Raw genomic sequence first — 21,231 nt, 5'->3', positions numbered from 1 at the left:
CAGATCTTTATATCATTTGTCAAAATTTTGGCTAAGTAATGGTTTAATTCAGATAGCCATCATGTGAAATCACGTATCAACCTACCAATGGTTACCATAGTCGTCCAAAAGTCAGGTGACATCTATGGTTAGTTAAGGTAGATCCAGACAGGATCTGAAACCACCATTTGAAACTGGTTTATTAACCGCAGTTACTTTTATCTGTGATTATGTTTATAGTGTAAACTTTTTTCTTCCCCCTCTCCCCAGCCATGGTTTCTCCACCTTGAGGGTCAGGATACCAGCCAACTTTCTGTGAGGGAGTTGGAACAAAGCATGGAGGTGATTCAACCAGCATTTCTGAAGGCAATTGTTAGTTTTTTTCCAGAATAATACTGTAGTTGCTGGATTCTTCTCGGACCCTGCCCAGGATGGGGAAGGAAGGGTAGGACTATGTAGGAAGCTGGAAAGGGTGCACCTCTCTGTGAATCTTTCCAAGGACCACCAGAATGCTGAGGTAATTTCAACTTTTACTGAAAGCACATTCACCCAGTCCTTTCATGCAGGAGAGTCACGCCACTCCCTGATCTGGCTGCCTGGTTCCCCCACCTTCTGCGTGCCACTGAAATCGTGCCTATTTCCATTCTTCCTCTCCCTGACTGCACTTAAGTCTTGGCCCAAGAGCTGATGCTGACCCAGGAAATGGGAAGGGGTCATGACCTTACTGGTCCGGCATCCCCTCCAATGCAATGGGATGCTGCTGTTAAGAATGCTGTTGACCCAAATCAGTCAGCCATTTCCCAGCCAATGACCTTGCAACAACGGGTTTAATTCCTACAGAGCTGTCCAAGCTGGTCCTGGAGCTATCTCCTGATTCCTGATGTGTCTGCCTTTGTCACAAACACCAATTTTTGAAGTTTTGCCTTGTCAAATGAGAACTTAAGTGTTTGTCTGCTTAACTCAACGAAAAGTGTTTGCCTGCATTACAACAAGTGTCAATTGGATTTCCCGACCCTTTTCATCTTGCTCAGTCGAGATGACTTCATTGAAAGACATAATCCTTCCTTTTTGCCTGAGCAGAATTGCCCCAAGCAATTGTCGAACGGCATACTATTGTAATATCCTCTTTTGAAGAGCCGTCTGCTGGAAAAGCAAAATGACTCACTTCTTTCAGAATGTCATCAAAGCAAAAAAAAAAAGTCTTGCAAATATCCTCCTTTTTTATCAGTTCACACGATATACTTGGTGTCCATAAAAATGGCACTCATGCTCAGGTAAGAAAACTAAGAGGCAGCTCTCTGTGTATGAATTATTCTCAAGTAACTTGCACAGTATGCATGTAAGTCCTAAGCAGGCAGACATTTGTAATAAAGAGGAGACCGAGATCAGGATAATTCATACTACGGTTATCTCCATTACTACATATGGATGCAAAAAGTGGACAGTGAAGAAAGTTGTAAGACGGAGCTGTTCCGCTGGGCCTTTGGAGGTTCTGGCTGCTGATGTGTTGCTCCCTCCCTGTCTGGCCCTCGTTTGACCCTGACATATGGGACATTTGTCATCCAACGAGACCGCCATGCCTCCCTTCGGGGTGGGGGTGGGGAAGGAATTCTAAAATTAGGATGTTGGACGCCACTTATATTTTCATTCCTTTGCTAAATATTGTTTAACTGTTGCTGCTTTTAATGTCTTGAACTTGTATTGTTGCTTTTATCTGTTGTACACCGCCCAGTGCCCTTCGGGGATGGGGCGGTATAAAAGCCGCAGAAATAAATAAATAAAATAAATAAAAGTTGACTGGAAGAAAACTGGTTCATTTGGAACATGGGGTGGAGAAGAGCTGTATGGATACCATGGACTGCCAAAAAGATGAACAAAGGGAATTCTCGATCAAATCAAGTCTAAGTTTTCCCTAGACGCTAAAATGACTATTCTGAAATTATGGTATTTAGTCACATCATGAGAAGACAATAATGCCAGGAAATGATGAAGGCAGTAGGAAAAGAGGAAGACCCAGCATGAGATGGGTGGGCTAAATAAAGGATGTCATAGCCTTCAGTTTGCAAGACTTGAGCAAGGCTGTCCATGATAGGACATTTTGGAGGTCATTAATTCAAAGCATTGCTATAAGTGGGAAGGGACCAGATGGCAAATAACACACACAAAATGGAACTGTTGAGGAAAGGTCATTTCTATGCCTTTGAAAAAATCCATTATTTATTATACTGAATGCCAAGGTTAGCCAGAGCTCATCAGAGCTTGGAAGCTAAGCAGGGTCAACCATGGTTAGCATTTGGATAGGAGACCACTAGCAGAGTTCCTTTGTGAGAGGTAGGCATTGGCAAACCACCTTCGCTTGTCTTTTGCCTTGAAAATGCCATGTGGGGTTGCCATGAGTCAGTTGTGACTTGACGGTACTTAACTGTTACTATTTTCCATACTGTATTTTCAATTGCATTTATTACACTGTTTTGTTGCTTTTAAAAAATGTTTACAACCTGCCTTGAGACTCAAGAAGAAAGGAAACCTACAAACAAATAGGCAAATAAAGAAATACGCCACACCAGCTTTTATTGGGATCAAATTGAAAGGCAGGTCTAAAACACATCTACCTCCTTGCAGTTACAAGCATAATGAGACAAAAACCACTTACTTTTTGACTTCTTGGACGTAGTCTGAATTCCGGTCAAAGAGGTGAGTCACCGAATCTTTGATTGCCTCATGCTTGAAGGAGGAAGCTGTTCCAAAGACGGTAACGTCGGGGACAGTTGAGCAGAGCTGTGCCACAGCTTGGCCCTGTGAAAGGCATAGCTGGCATCAGTCAGTCGCACAAGACAACTTGATCTTCCAATCTGCCAGTTCATTCTTCACTTAGGTAGCCAAAGTAACCAAAAAAGGCCTACTGATGCTATGAGTGGCAAAATGAAGTAAGGATATATTTAGACTCATTGTGTATTAATTTCTGTTCTTTCCTTTTCATCCTTTCCTTTCTTTTTTAATGCCAATAAAGGCCTTCATTCATTCACAAGAAAGGATATCGTTCAGTTATTCAAAACAATTAGCTGTCCAACTATTTCTCGACAATTAGCTGTCCAACTATTTCTCTGTGGTGCTGACCTTGCATTTGTAGATGTACAAATGAAGTGCGGGTGGGATATAGTGAGCCTTTCATTTGGAAGATGATTTAAATTGGTGTCTTTTTTTTTGCCCTTACATTTTAATGTGCTCAGAGTTAGATGCCCTCTCTCTATCTCTGTCTCTGTCTATGTATGTAAGTATTTATTTAGACAGACAGATAGATAGTGGTTAAGTATCAAACAAGGATCCGGGGGACCTAGGCTCACAGTGCATAATTACCAGTGCATAATTACCATGGAAAAATTTCATCATGACCATCAGGTAGTGTTGAGCAAATTTGGGGCTTCCCTGTGTTAAAAAAAAGGGTCTTCAATGCAAAATAAATATATGAAAAAAGTAGGGGAAGTCCATGATCAGTCCTTTACGCTTAAACTTGCAGGATGATTTTTAATTAAATAAAAAGGAGAGGTGAGCCACAGTTTGTTTAGCGCTTCGATAATAAACCTAGCACTTAAACACATCAGCAAATCTCTTAGTGCTGATCATTACAGATCAATATTCTACTATTCCTTGATTGCTCCAAGTTTAAAATTCGCTCCTGATTACATAGCTGCAAAAAGGGCCAATTTTTCACTTACCATAAATTTCAGTTTTCTGAATGGCAAAACAGTAGCTCTATGCTCAGAAGTAGTACAAAAAGATGTCCTACTGATTTTTAGACAAAGCTGAAACTGGGTGCTGCGAGAGACGCTTCCCTGTCTCAGAGTCTCTGAAAGATTGAACCTGGACTGTGGACAGGAGAGACTTCTCAAAACCTCGCTCTGTAACAGAAACTTGTTGGGTGATTTTGGGCCAGTCATTTTCTCTTAGTGTAATCTCCCTCACAAGGTCACTGCGAGGATAAAATGGAGGAAAGAGTAATGCAAGGTGCTTTGGGTTCCCATTGGAGAGAATGGTAGTGTGTATGTGTATGTATAGTAAATAAGTAAATCATATTGTGGTGTTCTTCCCCCCTCCCCCACATGCATGCACACACACAGACACGTGTAGAACCTTCAACACGAGGAGGGTATCTCATTTTCCCTTCCCCTGCTATTTCTTCTTTCTCTTCACTGAAAGCTCCATAACCTTCCTTCTTTTCTTGCTTCCCTCCCACCCAGCAGCCAACCTTTATGTAGTTCGATCCTCTTTATGTAGTTCCATCCACTGAACTGGGTCAGGCCCAGCTGCGCAGTGCGAAATGTGGAAGGATTTTTGGGGGTTACCTAACTTTCCCCTATATCTCTTATCTCCCACACTATTTCTCATTTTCATCTTCCTAGTGGATCCAATATCCTCACCCTTCCTTCCTTCCTTCCTTCCTTCCTTCCTTCCTTCCTTCCTTCCTTCCTTCCTTCCTTCCTTCCTTCCTTCCTTCCTTCCTTCCTTCCTTCCTTCCTTCCTTCCTTCCTTCCTTCCTTCCTTCCTTCCTTCCTTCCTTCCTTCCTTCCTTCCTTCCTTCCTTCCTTCCTTCCACTATCCTATCTTTCATCTAGCCCCCATCTTCATCTACATTTATTATTTTTCACTTCATTTGTATTCCACCTTTTTCCACAACAGGGACCTAAAACAGTTTACACCATACCCCTCTCTGCCATTTAATTCTCAAAACAATCCTTTGAGGTAGGTTAAGAGAAGTGTATGATTGGTCCAAGGTCAGCCAATGAGCTTCACACATGAAAGTGGAGATTTTAATTTGGTTCTCCTAGATCCTAGGGTGAAACTCTAATCACTAAATCACACTGGTTTTCATGGAGTGGCTGTTGCTGAACATCCAAGCCCATTGAATCATAGAAGTTAGGTGGTAACAAGTTGTCAAGTGCTTTCTGGCAGGCCTGGCTCTGATAAGTTCTCTTTCTAGGGCCAAAACAACTCTGGACTTTTGATGGAAGAAGGCAAGGCTCTTTTAATGGAAGAAGGCAAGGCTCGAAGTCTGGCAATACTGTTTTGGTTGCCTAGCAACTTGCATAGCAGCCACTGAGGGGGCATTTGTTCTTAACCGCCCTTCGGGGATGGGTGGGTAGAAATATAAATATGATAAATATAAACATAAATAAATAAAAGCTACAGGAACTTCAATCATGGGGGGGGGGGTTAGATTTTAGTTTTTTTCCTGAAAACATGGTCCTTTTCTCAGGTTTGTAGAAAGAACTATCATGTCCATTCAGAGAAAGAGACAGAGACAAATCAACCATGCACATGCTAATACGATTATGATTTCATACATGAGATTATATCGTTCTTCCACTCCTGAATGTCTGCAATATTGTCCAATGCCATACTAGACTTTAATAGCTAGAATTACAACCTGAGATTTAACTTATGTCTACATCATGAAAGAAAACTGGTGACATGAGGTAGTCTAACCTGAAATTCTGGTTGTTTAATGCAAACATCAGAGATGGCTGCCTGTAGTCCACTTAATTCCATAAACTGTCCTCCTCCATTATCAGAATGAGAAAATAAAATGTAGTTTTCAGAGGGCAGCCTCTATGTAAGTCTGACAATGCGACACTGTTCTGTTACTGCTTTTATTATAATTACACCGGAGAGAGTTAGAGCAAGACCAGAAATGTTTCACTGTGCAGTAAGAAATGGCACCGCTGAACAGATTATAACCTAAGCAGGCGAGAAAGCAAATGGCTAGAGAAAGAGAGTATTGTTAGTGCTGAGTGTTGCCCCGCATAGAGAATAATACCGCTGTGTCAAGGAAATCCTAAAAATGCACTTTGAATAAACTGGAGTCATTAGAAAACTCTGATCAGAGTTCAGTGAAGTCACACTAAATGGCTCTAAAACGTAGGAAATAAATATCTTGGACAGATCTTCTTCAGAATTCAGGCTCTCAACTGGCTAGTGTTTGCAGAGAAATGCATAATTAATAGCCTGAAGCCTGAAACACTTTTTTTTTTTAAAAAAAAACATCCTTCACCTCCCTCCATAGCGGAGAATAGAGATACGCTGCAAAAATTACAGCATATCTCTGGTGGCAGCTCCACCAGTGTATGGGGACCGATAGAGGTCTAAAGACTGACTAAGGTTGGCACTGCTCCCTAGAATGCCCCTGGAATGCCCACGTAGCTTGGGGGTGGTGTGCAAGCACTGGCACGAGGTCAAGCGTTGCAGATGTGTGTCGCGGGGTGCTGCAGTGGCAGGGCCCTGGGGGATTTGCCCCTCCACCAGCATAAGTGCCCTGGAGAGGGGATTTATGTTGGTGGAAACCTGCACCACCTCCAGAGGGAAATCCCACCCCCTGCCCCAGATTGCACTATAAGTCCAGTTCTACACTCATTTTCCAAAAATAAAGCTTGAGGTATTTTTCCCGCTAACTTTCCAACTTCAACCCCTAGGCTCCTCTTTGGAGCTCAAATGGGCTCCTTCTCCAGAGACATTATTAAAACTTAGACTGAACCAGAGCAATATTTTTGCTCCAAGGATTTTGTTCTCTTGTCAAGAGAGGTTCCTCATTAAGGAATGTGCTAGTTTCTGACTCACCCCTCAACAGGTAGTTCTCTGGCTCATTCAGGCAGACAGAGCTATCCCAACGTTTGCTTTTAGTAGAAGCACTCTGCAATCTGTGTCTACACCGGGAATAAAATTAAGATTGATGATGCCGCTCAAGATGACCATCTGAATTTTCCCATTATCTTGCTTGCCTCTACTGTAAGCACACTTATGAAACAGAGCACGGGACAGAAAGAGCATTATGAAACCACTGATAAACAGATCTGCTTAAATTCACTCAGGTAGTCATCTGGAATAATTAAATTTGTATCTTGGATGTCCACTAGAGGTCTGCAAATCAATTCAGGCTGCGGATTAGTTCAGCAGAACATTGGGGCCCTAGGGCCTTGCCAGCTGGCAGTGAGTTCATGTGTTCCCAGTCATTTCTACTACATTATCTCCTGATCTGCGCTCAGGATCTCCTTTGTGTGTGTGTTTTAATTAAATGAAGCTGGCGAGAATCTACTCAGCTTAGTTATAGTATTAGGACAGGAATGCAGTGTTTCTCTTTTGCTCTTTTCCTCAATTTAAATCGTCCCTTGGAGCTGCTATTGGAATTCCTCTGCAAATAGGGGACCAATATTCTCTGAGAGCAGTTCTTGGGAGGGCTGCCAAGAAGACAGAATAAGAAAAACAGAATCAGTTATAGGCCTTATTTCAAATTGGGTCAAACATTGGACAGTTAGGGATCTGATAAGAAACCAATGTTAGGGTGATGGAATGGATCCCTAAAACTCATGGCCTGTGTGTGTCAAGGCTGAACTTTGGGTAAAAATCCAAGGCCTTAACTCATGGGCTCAACTGGAAGTTGGGAACACCAAGCATTTGCATTTTTTAAAAAAATGATTTTATTTCATAACAGAAGCATATCGAGGGGAAATGGCACCCGGGGGCAACACCTCCTCTGGGCCCCCCCACCCCCTGTTCAAGGATGGGGCTTGGGGTGGGGGTCGGACTGAGCCCCACCCCCACCTCTCTGTAGGCTGGCTCCTGCTGTCCCCAGAGCCTGGGGAGGGCAAAAGCTGGCCTGCTTGGAGGACGCAGTGGGGGTAAGGCTTGGTGGCAGCGGCAGGCACTGTTGCTGCCCGCTGCCGAGGCCCCCCCCTTCTTTGAAAAGATCCATTTTTCCTTTATTGGTGGAACAACGGAATAAAATCCTTGCAAGGCATGCAGGGAAGACAACTGTACTGACAAGTGGTCTACCAAAACAGAGAAAGGGGTGAGGGGTCTTCAGCTTGACCCTGCTGCCACATGTTTTTAGACTTCTCAGTTGAAAACAGATAGCATTTCATTTGTAGTCTACTCAAGTTGCTTGAGTGTCCTCTAATGCTGAACTTGAAAAAACTGGAGGTCAGATCTTAGCTACAGGGGGATAATTAATGTCTCTGAGCCCACGCCTGCTAACTCCCGGAGGACCAACCTTACAATGTGCCAGGGGCAATTTATTAAAATCAGTTCTCCGGCTGCAACCAGTCCAGTCACTGAGGTATGGGGAAAATATGGCCCACGGGCAATTGTATATACATAACTTCTAAAACCCTTTCAGTGTCCCCACCCCGCAAAAGACTAAAAGAAAAATACGACTCAGAAAAAGGTCAGTTCCATTATTATCTCCTGACTGTTTGGGAGGAGAAAGAATATGAAATTAATAAATTGTGGTTCTGATATGAATAGTTTCTGAGGCAGTGTACAGCACCAGAAGCAATAATACATATATTTTGAGCTGGGATTCAAAAGCTAAGTGGTAGATTCCCTTGATGTTCATCACACGCTAACTGATGTCTGAAGCAAATGTCCTCACTTGCCCCCTTCATGCCAGAGTTTCCAGTCAGGTTGTCTAGTAACAGACTGTTCCATCTCCTCTTTTTGCCTCAAACAAGGATAGTTCTTATGTAGCCAGTGATGGCAGACTGGTACCTCAGTTGCCCTGAGGAGGCAGTTGTGAGGAGAGGGATACCTTGGCTGGAATCCCTCGAAGAGGGATAATGGGAAGTCTCTATCAAATTACTCTATCTTCTCCTTCTCCTACATCCCGACTTTGTGCTGCATTGCAATTAATTAGCACAGCAAATAACAGGGCAGAGATGCGACTGAGTTGTTTTGTAGAACTTTACTAGATAATGAATGAACTGACACTAAATATAGGAACAGCAAACTCTACGCAAGTGCTCAGTCTGGGTGTCTGTGTGTCTGCCTCTCCTCTTTTGATGGGGGAAGAAGCAGAGGGATCTGTTCATGTGACTTCAGCAGCAGTGTTTGACTGAATGAAGCAGGCCCTTCTAAAGTCCTAACATGTTGTACCACTGAAACAATTATCATAGGGCACTTTTCCAAGGCCATCTTCCTTTCCTCTGCAATTATTTCCTGGGATGGAAGGAGAGTGAATGGGCTTATCCTGTCTGCAGTTCTAAACTGAAGTATGGAGAAAACAGAAAAGACCAGCTCTTCCCTCATCCAGAGATCAAGTTGGCCGTGTAAGGTTGCCAACTTGCAGATGAAGCCTGGAGATCCCCTAGAACAGGGGTCTGCAACCTGCGGCTCTCCAGATGTTCATGAACTACAAATTCCATCAGCCCCTGCCAGCATGGCCAATTGGGATGGGAATTGTAGTCCATGAACACCTGGAGAGCCGCAGGTTGCAGACCCCTGCCCTAGAATTACAACTGATCTGCAGACTACAGAGATTAGTGCCCCTGGAGAAAATGGCTGTTTTGAAGAGTGGCCTCCATGGTACTATTTCCTGTTAAGGTCTCTCTCTCTCTCTCCTGTCCAAACCCCGCCCACCTCAGGCTCAACTTCTCAGTTTCTGTGAATTTCCCAGCCTGGAGCCAGCAAGCCTAGGCTAGGGTAGTGTCTGCATACTGCTCCTCTGCTCTGGAGATATCTACTGATAACATGAGAGATGCAGAGAATTTGGCTATTGGTGGATAAGAGGAAAGAGGATGTGAGGGTGTGTGCTCCTACTCCTTGCAATTTTTACACAGTGTTAAAAACTCTTCAGTCTCACAATCTTTTCAGCCTGTGTGAAAGTCACAGAATATGCAGAGATGGCAAGGCTGACAATGTTTATAAGGGACTAGAATATGGACAAATTTCCTTAAAGATTGGAAACCCTTTGCGAACTACCGACTGAAAACATATACAAATAGAGAGATAATGGCAGGATCTGAGATGTAAGTGAAAACAGCAGATTAGACTAAAATAGTTTTATAAGGAGGGTTAAAAGTGGAGTAAATTCTGATACCAACTATAAGTACAAAATTCAAGTTCAGATGTGAGTTCAGATCCATAATGAGGTAGCTGGAAGTCACCATATCTGTTTGTAGTGATGTCCTGAAATGTGGTTTCATTTTTTTAACCCTATTATTATTATTATAGTGGGGAAGAGGAGATTAGATTTGGGTTTTTTCTTTTCTTTTTTCTATATGTGTTGTTTATTTGCCTAAAATAAATAAATACAGTTTCAGGGGGAAAAAATCAACATGCCCAGTGTTCACCATGCCAGAGGATGACAAATGGAACGCAGGCAACATCTCTCTGATCTAATGATTTGTCATCCTGTTCAACCATACACTCTGGAAAGAGGGCAATAAGTCTTACAGGGAAAATGATACATCAAGTGTACGTTTATATGACTGGATAAAAGATTATGAATATCCTTATCGCTTACTGCACCTTTATAGCAATCATATTATAAGGTTATCAAGCTGACAACTTTATAAAGTTGGTTTAAAAAAAAATTGTGACTTGCATGCATGCCTTCCATGATGTGGGAAGCTACAATAATTAGCTAGTTGCCAAACACGGAGAAAGTATCTACGGCTGTTTCCGCACGGGCATTAAATGGCGACCTGGAGACGGCAAAAACGCCGTCTCCAGGCCGCCATTTGCACGGGGGGCGCAGCTGCAACGCAGCCGCACCGCCCTCGCGCTGCCCGCCCGGCCTGAAGCCGGCGTTTCCCCAGAGCGCTTCCCAGTCTTGATCTTGTGGGCAAACTGGACTGTACAAATAATCCAGATCCCAATTAGGAACAGCAGTGTAACAGTACACAAGCTAAGACGTCCACCCCTGCATCCTTTGTGACACAGTAACCGAGCGAACGGCAGCGGCTTCACGGAGCAGGCGCGCAGGGCCAGGGGGGCGTGTCCCCAGGCCTCGGCGACGCACCGGAGGCCCGGGGACATGCCGGGTCGGCCAGGCACTGGCGCTCCGTGGCACCGGCTGCCCGGCTGTTCCCAGGACCGTCCGTGCGGACGGTCCCAGCGTCGTCGGGTCGGTATCGGAAACGCTGACCCGGCCGTTTCCGCCTTCGTGCGGAAACGGCCTACATTGACTCAACAAGTTAATGGCCCATTACTCATGGAACACTTACCTCTTTTAGCTGCGGGTTGTGATTAAAGCGGGGTCCCCTTGCGTTTCTCTGTTTACATGTGAGGAGGCAGCCCAGCCCTAGTCTTAACAGGCCTTTTTAAAAATATCCATGCATAATTTTGTGCATTATTTTGTGCTGGGTATGTATATTGCTCAGTTTTTATATGCCACTTACATGGTACTTCGCTTTACAAAATTTATAATTTAATCTTAATACCCTATAATGGCTTGTATTGATTTACTGACAACAACAAAAATATTAGGAAAAGCACACATTTTACAAGTAAGGAAACGGGCACAAAAATAATCATGGGTTCCATTTGCCTGAGAGAGCAGCAAAATAGAAAAGGAGGATTTGGGAAGGACAAAACAGCACAATGAGAAATCTGAAATAATACTTGATCCTGTGGGCAAACTGGACTGTACAAATAATCCAGATGCCAATTAGGAACAGCAGTGTAACAGTACACAAGCTAAGACGTCCACCCCTGCATCCTTTGTGACACAGTAACCGACCCCAGGAGGTGACTTTCAGAGCATGTGGTGAAGTTACAGACTTCTGAATGCATCTAAGGTCACTCTGTCCTTCCTTGCTAAATGACCTATCCCTAGAAGTCTGCAACTCCAGCATGTATCAGCTACAGCCACATCTATAGCACCCATGTATGCTCAGAATATGCTTGTTTAAAGAAAACATGACTGATACCATGTTGTAGGCTGTGACCCCTCAAAGATAAGAAAGGTATACTCAGAATGGCAAAACTCTGGACACAACAGAACGTCGATTTTTCACTTCCCATCATGTGCAACACAGGTAGTGGAAGGGTAGAACTGGTACCCAGAAAAACCAAGAATAGATCTCAGTCAAAGCTTCCTACACTCCATGAATAAAGAAATGTGCCATAGATGCCTGAAATACTCCAGACAATGAAGTGAAACTTGCACCAATGCGAATAAAAGAAGTGTAACAGTCTATTGTCACAAGGCCACTATTGTTTCATTGAGTAATTCAGGAATGTGAATGACATTTAGGAACAACTGGACCTTTTCCTTTCCTAGCTCGTCAGATGTTAATGGCCCTTGAATCTATTACCGCAACAGCAGACAAACATCTCTTCCGGAGCTATTTGCAATGCCCACTTCCATGCATTATGAATAAGTTCCTCATGAATGATAATCGGCATGGTTTGTGCTGCTACGTTTTTCAGTGGTTGAGCACACAGAGGAGATCCTCAAGTTTAAATATACACATGACCCTAAAGCCCAGAATATGCTGGAGAGATGTTGCCTGTCAGAACACACAGTGCTGAATTAGATGGACAGCTCCACGTGCACGCACTCACATATACACACACAGAATGAAAGAGAGCATTGTACACAGCACTGATCAACAATGTGGTACCTAACAATACGGTTGTTGGCATGCACTTCCTTCTCTTCAAGGCATCTCCTTCCTAAGCCAAGAATCAATCCTGGCTTCCCTTGACCACACTGAAGTAAGAGGTGTTTCAAGAACCCAAGAAACATTACCTTGCTGTCTGCAGGAAGCACCTATTTGGAAACAGCTGCCTTCATCATAGGTTGAAGCTTAACTTGGAACTTCCTAAAGTTTTGTGGAACCATCTGGTATTTTATGATTGGACCTAATCTCTGTTGCTGACATTTTATGATTATTCTCCCCTGGCAGCTATTGTGTTGTGTCACCCGTTATCTGTTCTCAAAATTTCAAATGTCTCCACAGGCTTAATAAGGCCAAGGACTTTGGTATACAGAACTGTACTAGAACTGGAGAATGTTGGATTTAAATTTCCTCTCAAACACACACCTCAAATGAAAGTGGAAGGCCATGATTTACCAATTATTATTTCTTTAGCTTCTAAATTTCGGGGTGGGATGGGGAAAGAGGTGGAGATTATGTACTATTTATTAGTTACTGCCACCAATTTTAACACTTTTTAACACCTTTTGACTGTGTTGCATTAGACGCTGTTTTATTGTTAAACTGTATTGTTCTAACTGCAAATTATTGGATTGATGTTTTTATTAATGTAAGTTGATGTAAATATTAATGTTTGTAAAATTGGTTCTATTTTGTAACCCGCCCTAAGCCCCACAGGGATAGGGCAGAATATAAATCGAAGTGAGTGAGTGAGTGAGTGAGTGAGTGAGTGAGTGAGTGAGTGAGTGAGTGAGTGAGTGAGTGAGTGAGTGAGTGAGTGAGTGAGTGAGTGAGTGAGTGAGTGAGTGAGTGAGTGAGTGAGTGAGTGAGTGAGTGAGTGAGTGAGTGAGTGAGTGAGTGAGTTGACAGATTAATGATTCTGGCCTAAACTTGACTGCATTAGTTGCTCCTATTTTTGAATACATTTACCCTATTGGATTTTGATAATATCATGTCTTATCTATTTTAAAAGAGAATTTATTTTTAATTGAAGTGAACATGATGCGGTAGCTTTTCTTGAAATGGAGTCCCTGTTTATTTATTTTTAATTACAAGCAAGTAACTGCACAGACACGCATGCATCCTTCCCTCTGATGAGAGAGGTGAACTTTTGTATTCTTACCACAGAATGCAAAGCAGCATTCGGCATGATCCGGAATGGGCTCAGCTCTCAGTGGAGATGAACTTCTCAGAAAAGGATGTTTGGTTTGTAATGCAACCAAATGTTACAAGCGGGGGAAATGTGTACTCTGAGCCAGAAATGGTCACATGGGAAACCTTCTTCCAAGAATTTCCTGGGTACATGGATGTTTTACTTGCAAATACAAATATGAATAATGATGAACTGTTTATTGAACAATCAGTTGAATGGCTGAGGGCAGCAACGGGGTTTCCAATTTGACTGGCCTCTCCCTACCTCCCTCTTTAACTTTTCTTGGAGTATTTGTGTTCTTATTTGTATTATTTCCTGATTAATCTCCTCCATTGTTTAGAGTGCTGTATGAAGATGATACTGATGTGTTTACAATAAGGACTGCCTTATGGGGAGATGCTGTGACAGAGGCCCATTCCTCACAACACAAATGAAACATCTTGCAGACGTTTTGAAAAGAACCATTTTCGCTTTTTGATCAGCATAGCATGGAAAAATAAAGCGTTTCAATTGAAAAATGATTCCTTTTCCCGCCCTCTGAGCCACCTGCCATTTTTTGTCGTCCCAAATGGCTAAGCTATAAAAGTTCCATATGGTTAAGTTACAAATATGACAACAAAAGCAACAGTATTGTTCTTATGGAGTCACTGAGTCCCAGTTTACTTCGCAGTTCTTGAGCAATCTTATGCCCCCTCTCCAGCTCTCTATTCTTTCCAAATTCCACACTTCAGATTTTCTTTTAATATTCAACAAGAATAAAATAGGCCTCCTCTGTACTGTACCGAGCCGTAATAAGATTATAAATTCCAGTGCTTTGCTGCAATGGGCTGGGAGGGGTCTTTCATCTTAAGCACAATTATCATGGGCTAAAGAGATTTTCTGCTGAGATAACTTTTTTCCTTGTTATGTCAGTTGTAGCCTGCATGCATAGGATTTGGGCAGGAAAGGGGCCCCTGAAATTAGCAATGTACAGAAGATACAAGCCTTTCCCAAGTGCCTAGTTTTGTGGACTTCGTAACATTCATCATCAGGTTTTTATCCATCTCCTCATTCACGTCAATTATAGCTATCAAACTCAGTGGGGGGATTTGGTAAGGTGATTTAAACTACATTATATGGGGGAGATTTGTCATGATGTTGTACTCCATGAAGTGTGTGCAACATATTGACCTGTTCATGGTTCTGCTGCTACTCAAGGTCAGAAGAATGTTTATATACCTGGAAAGCTTTTGCATGGGACACCAAATTATTCATTTTGTCATGACCTAAACTCCAAAGACCTCTGACCTGGCTGGCCCAAGCCTGCCCAATCTCATCATACATCAGAAGCTAAGCAGGTTTGCCCTTGGTTACTAGTTGGATGGGAGACACCAAGGTAGTCCAGGGTTGTGACACAGAGGCAAGCAATGTCAAACCACATTTGTTTGTCTCTTGTCTTAAAAAACAGGGATCACTATAAGTTGGCTGCAAGGGTAAACCTTGAAACCTCAAGAAGAACTACCCTGGTATCTACTTAACCCTCTTGTTCTGTCTTCCCAAAGATGCCAACAAGAGAGAATGTATAATTTGGAACAGGCTGTAGCATCAGGATAAGGATCAGCCCGATATTTTCTAAAGGGAAAAATGCATGCCCTGCTTGTCATACAAAAACCAAATACGCTAAATAACATCATCTAAAAGTAAGCACCGTGATTTCGGTCCCTCTAGTAACGTCTGGGATCTGAAAACTTAACAAGACCTGTTTTCTTAAAAGCACACAATGACGATCAATATGTTTTTCGTCTGACTGGGAAATAATGCTTAATCAATACACATTAATGCTTACACATGTATAGATCAGAAGGGACAGAGATGACACTTCCATCATCCTATCTCTTTGAAAGATGAGAACATTTAAAACGAGGTTATGACTTCAGAGCCCACACCAAGTTTGAACACTTTCAAAGCTACAATTGCTGGCAAGCCAAGAGTTAAATCAGCTAAACTTACCACCCCGCCTCCTACAGAGTGAACCAGCACCGACATGCCTTCTCTCAAGTTGGCGACTTCAAACAGCATCATGTAGGCAGTGACAAAGTTCATAGGAAAGGCAGCAGCTTCTGAAAAGCTCATATCGTCCGGGATTTTGTACACAAATTCGAGAGGCGTGCACACGACTTCTGCCCAGGCGTTGTAGTTGACAAAAGCCATGACCCTGTCTCCAATCTGAAAGCAATTCGACAGGGTCACACTCAAGTTATGGAATTCAGAAAGTCCCTATTTGAATGGCTGCAGGATGATCTAATAAGGACTCATTTGCACATGTAACACTGGCTCAAAAGATAACCAGCATGTATGAAAAGGTTATCACAGATATGACCATACAGGCAGGAGTTCTGTGAAACACTGATGGTGCAGTGCTTTTCAAGGGAAGACAGTTCACACACACACCTTCTAATCATCATTGGCAGAGAGATCTAATCATGCACGACTGTGCATGAAGCAACCAAAAATATGAAAATCACTATGATGCATTAGGTCAAAGGTCTACCCAGATTAGCAATCTGCCAATGAACAGCCAAATTTCTCTTCATTTCTCAGGATGCAGATCTAACAGGAGGCAGGTTGAACTCTTACTCAATCTGGTGATGGAGCTTCCCTGAGTTTTGCTGTTATTGGAAGACATGACAGCTACATGGACAGGTGGTGGGATATAGTCCTGGAAGTGTTGACCTAGGCCTAAGGAAACCTGGGTTAAAGTCTTGCTGATCTATCGGTAACCAACTGCTTACTGCAAAAACTTGGGATTTTCTCTTTTTCTGGAAACATCCCCTGGTAGATTATTTCAACAGGAAAGAGAACGGTGAGGTCCCACTTAAATTAATTATTGCAATTCACCCTTAAGATCCGAATGACTGCAATAATATAATTATTGTATTCTGTGGACTAGATCCAGACCCACGGGCAAGTTGTTAATGTGCCTGAGAGACTGCAGGTTTCTTTTAAGAGCAGAAATTGGATTCTGACTGCAAACTTTGTATCCTCGTACTTTGAGACCCACATCTCGCTTTATCAGCTCCTCTTGACAGGTCCTAAAATAGGAATGCAAAACACATTGCTCTGTGACTGAAATTCTATTACTACCTCAGATACGATGCAGCAAAGAGAACAGATTTTTAAGTGTGTTGATTATTCTATATACCATGTTCAGATACGCTATGCTGAAGTCTGTAAGAATAAAGTAAAACTAATTCATTTAGAAATGTTCTCTGCACGTTTTGATACGGGAAATGAATCATTCCAGAGTCATGTTGTTCATGCAGTTCTAGTAGTCTCATTTAAAAAGAATACAGAGCTAGAAAATACAAGGAATGGTCAATTTCATTGATCAACATCCATGATCAAAGGCTATATGGAATCATCTTTCCTTTGAGGCAAGGCTAAATAGGCTGGGACTTCGTAGCTTACTAAGCAACGAATCAAAGGGGTTTGCAAAAAATGGTCAATTATAGGGATAAAACTACTGGAAATAATGTATTCTGTCTCAAAACACTATACTGTCCAATGCCACACTACCACACTGGCAGATTCACCCCTCTGCTGGGGCAAGTGCCCCGGGGAGGGCAAATTCACCAGTGAAACTCTGTGCCGCTCCCAATAGCAGATTCACCTCCCCCTTTGAATGGGGTTAAAATTCATGGGAAATACAACTATCAGTGGTCCATTATGCACAGCATAAATAAGATGTCCTGGGGACATCTTTTTAAAAAGCTGCCTCCTAATTTTTTGTTCGGACAGAGGAGAAAGAGGAGCCCCCCCCCCTCCGCTGACCGCCCATCATTTCCGCCCACCTGAATTTAAAGCTCTTGTGCTTGTCATTTTGCACTGCAGGTATTCTCTGAGCACACAGCTATTTGGTGACGGTTATCTGGTGAAGGTTATCCCGGATGTTTGCTGTGCAGGCTCCGATCCTGGGCAGACCCGATTTCAGAATCCATGCTGATATTCCTATCTTGTCTTCATTTCTTCGAAGACAGCTCATCAAAAATAAAAAAGGGGAAACTACATATTGCTGGAATCGGCAGGATGAGTTGAGTACAACCATGTACTTTTCAAGTTGAAAAGACACCCAGGATGGGAGCCTGCGGAGCAAACGTCCACGGTAAACTTCAGCAAATAGCTACAGGCATGGCAAATCCCTTCAGCCCAAAATGTTAGGTGCCAATGACAGAGGAAACAGAGCTTTAACAGTCTGGCAGGAAAAATAAGACATTTCCTCAGTTTCTGAGCTCCACACAGCTAGCAGGAAACAGCTTGCAGATGACTTCAGGAAAAAGTCCACATTTTCAGTGACTTCAAAAAAAAGACGGCGTGAGCTGAAATAAGGAATTCTGAGGATGTCTTGAGAAAAAAGCTGTGTGGAGTTCTTCCCTGAGATGCTTTTTCCCCATCCTCAGGATATTTTATTTGTGCTGTGAAGAATGAACCAGTGTTTCAGCTAAAAACAGTCAGAGACAAGACCTGACAGTCAATCAGTTGGCCTGATGGATATTTTTCAGCCCACACCCTGCTCATGGAAAAATCATTCCACTCACAGAGAAGTCTTCTGATCATTCAAGGAGACTTTCAGTCACAGAAGTCTTCTGCTTATGGATGACATACTGGAAAATATGCCACATATATTATTTCAGCTACTTTTAAGGTCATCATGTAAGGTGGGCTAATATGCCCATATTTCAGATGGGAAGAGAAGTGCTGAAGCTGGGAGACAGTGGTCTACCTAAGTCCATCAATTAGAAGGTTTCATGGAGATCCAGGTCCTGTTGTTTCATAGTTTAAACTTTTAGCCATTATAATTACTGAAACAAAGTAGCATCAGGTTGATTGGTCTGTTTCTTTCTCTGGAACGCAACCAGTGGTGGGATTCAGCAGGTTCGCACCACTTAGGCAGAATCGGTTGTTAAAATGGTGCTTGTAGACAACCGGTTGTTAAATTATTTGAATCCCACCACCGGAACCAGTTGTTAAATTATTTGAATCCCGCCACTGAACGCAACCATGTTAAAACTGAGAAATACCAGCCCAAGAAAAGAGTCCAAGGCTATCAAATAATATGTTAAGCATGAAATTACCTCATAACCTTTCACATTTTCACCCAGAGCTTCTACAATTCCAGAGCATTCAAATCCAGGTACAAGCGGGGTTTTGGGCGGATTGTCAATATTCCCCTGCCGAACCATCAGATCAATAAAATTTAAGCCACTGTAAACACAAGAAGCAAGAGAAGATTATATGAGAATATACATTTTAGAGAGGGGGAGAAAGAAATCTAGAGAACCTCATCATGTTTCTGTCTGACTACTGAAAAATTCAAGAATCAGATGGGAGCAGAGAGATGGAAAATAAAGTAGAGTCTGTCAGTAAATGATTTAGTTGTCTCTCCCCTAAAATTATCTTTAATATTTTTGGGAAGGGATTACAGATTAGGATAGACCATTCACCGCCTAAGACCCTAGAGACCCACTGCCAATTTGAAGAGATAGTACTGAACTAGATAGACCAGTGGTTCTCAACCTTCCTAATGCCGCGACCCTTTAAAACAGTTCCTCGTGTTGTGATGACCCCCAACCCTAACAGTTATCCATTTTACAGATGGAGAATGCTGATGCAGAGAGTCTTGGGCATCCCCTGTGAAAGGGTCATTCGACCACCAAAGGGGTCACGACCCACAGGTTGAGAACCACTGAGATAGACCAACAGCCTGACTCAGAAGACAGTTTCACATGCCTACTATCTGTGAATACAAAAAGAAAAAAAATTTCTGGAAGGGGCTAAAGCTTCTTTTTTTTTAAGTTATTGAAACAGTAACCTTAAACCCCTAGGGCAAAAACTATGAGAATAATATATTAGGACAAAACTGCAGATAACAAAGCATTAGAACAAAGCAAAGCATCCATCCACTGATCTCACCTTAGCACAGCAACTCAAAAAGACTTGTGGGAAAAGGACAGTTATTTAAAATAATTTGCTAAATGCTCCTATAGTCTGAGCCTGGCCTGCAGGTTTTGCCTGGGAAAACAGCCACCACAGCTTAGGCTCTGCTTCTAGGAGAGACTGACAAATTCATATCTTTGAACTTCACATCAAACGGTCATCACCACTGATGAGACAGACAAAGTAAATGAAATTACAGTTTGTTGGCTGATCCATTTAAAAACCGATCCAGCCTGAATCAGTGTGGCTTACAACATTGTGATGGATACTAGAGGCCTCACATTTCTGCCTGTAAGCCACCCAACCTGATTGGGAAACTCTTCCTTGCTTCCCCACTATTCTTTGGAGATAGAGGTGTCAGAGAAGGAAAAATTCTTGTTGCAGATCAGGGGTCTCCAACCTGTGGTCCTCCAGATGTTTATGAACTATAGTTCACATAAGCTCTACCAATTGGCCATACTGGCACGGGCTGATGGTAACCATAGGCCATAAATATCTGGATGGCCATAGGTTGGACATCCCTGGTGTAGAAGAAAGCCTGGGAAGTGAACATGCATATGTATTGTGCATCCAAAGTAGATGAGTATTGTTCCTGTGATACTCTTACCATTTAGACAAAACACTTGTTTATAATAGAACTTAAGAAAGGTCTTCCTTTCTGGCACAATTTCTACCTCAATGGGGCCCTCATTAAAATGTTATAGAATATAAAAGGTATGTCAGTATCCTCTAAAAGGCATGCAGACTGGGGTGTTCCAACTATGCAGATATATTTAAATTTTCAGTTAAACCGGATGATTAATTGAATGAAGTACAAAACTAACCTCACTGCCTTACCAACTGCTTATCAAATGCATTGATTTCAGTTCTCTGCTTGTTGCTATTTTTTTTAAAAAAATGAGCAGATCTACTCTTAACAAAATCCCATTTTACTAAATGAGGTTTACTCACAGGAAAGCGCTCATAGGATTTCAGCTAGTTTGCAACGTGAATGCATATTGTACCATTTTGCAAAAAGTTTATACAATCCAGTGCTGTTTCATTGCCAAGATAAGCAATACTATTGAACAATGTGTGGAACAAGGAAAGGCAAAACAAGGCAAAGCAGACAGCTTGAAACATCTCATGGACAATAAAAATCAAAACATGAGTTGGGTGTTGCAGTGGCAGGGATGGGATGGGAAACTTGAAATTACCATTACTTTGTAGATCACTGTGCGCTCCTATCTGATTTGTGCCATGATTCCATAATCAGCCTTATACAGGATGGAAAGCTGTTTTCATAGCTAGACTGAGCAGGGGCGTAACGAGGCAGCCCTGGGCAAACTGTAGCCCTGGGCAAAACCTGAGTTGGATGCCCCCCCCCCCGGGCGGCCACTCCACCACGACCAATTTTTTTTTGCACCAGGACATTGGTGCCTGCAGGGGGTGCATTTTTGGATGTATCGGCACCAAAATTTCAGGGTATCATCTGAAAACTGTCCTTATGGTACCCCCAAAGTTTGGCGCAGTTTGGTTTAGGGGGTCCAAAGTTATGGACCCTAAAAGGGGGTGCCCCATCCCCCATTCTTTGCTAAGGAGATGGGGGCTACCCTTTTGAGGGTCCATAACTTTGGACCCCCTGAACCAAACTGCACCAAACCTTGGGGGTGCCATCATGACAGTCTCCAGATGATACCCTGAAATTTTGGTGCT

The 21,231-nt window shown here is 42.6% G+C and overlaps 1 protein-coding gene across 1 annotated transcript in view; it reads right to left on the bottom strand.

The window, feature by feature from the left end:
- VAT1L (vesicle amine transport 1 like) overlaps nucleotides 1–21,231 on the bottom strand; it is a 78,926-nt gene that overhangs the window by 44,102 nt on the left and 13,593 nt on the right. Inside the window, exons 2-4 of the mRNA XM_048515402.1 lie at nucleotides 18,675–18,804; nucleotides 15,553–15,768; nucleotides 2,633–2,775 (exon numbers count right to left, since the gene is read on the bottom strand). Coding sequence (XP_048371359.1) covers nucleotides 2,633–2,775; nucleotides 15,553–15,768; nucleotides 18,675–18,804 — 489 coding nt within the window. The remainder of the gene's footprint in view (nucleotides 1–2,632; nucleotides 2,776–15,552; nucleotides 15,769–18,674; nucleotides 18,805–21,231) is intronic.

The sequence above is a fragment of the Sphaerodactylus townsendi genome, linkage group LG14 (genome assembly GCF_021028975.2).
Source record: "Sphaerodactylus townsendi isolate TG3544 linkage group LG14, MPM_Stown_v2.3, whole genome shotgun sequence".
Taxonomy (NCBI): Eukaryota; Metazoa; Chordata; class Lepidosauria; order Squamata; family Sphaerodactylidae; genus Sphaerodactylus; species Sphaerodactylus townsendi.
The sequence above is the reverse complement of the archived record's forward strand: the minus strand, read 5'-3'. Positions and strand labels throughout refer to the sequence as shown.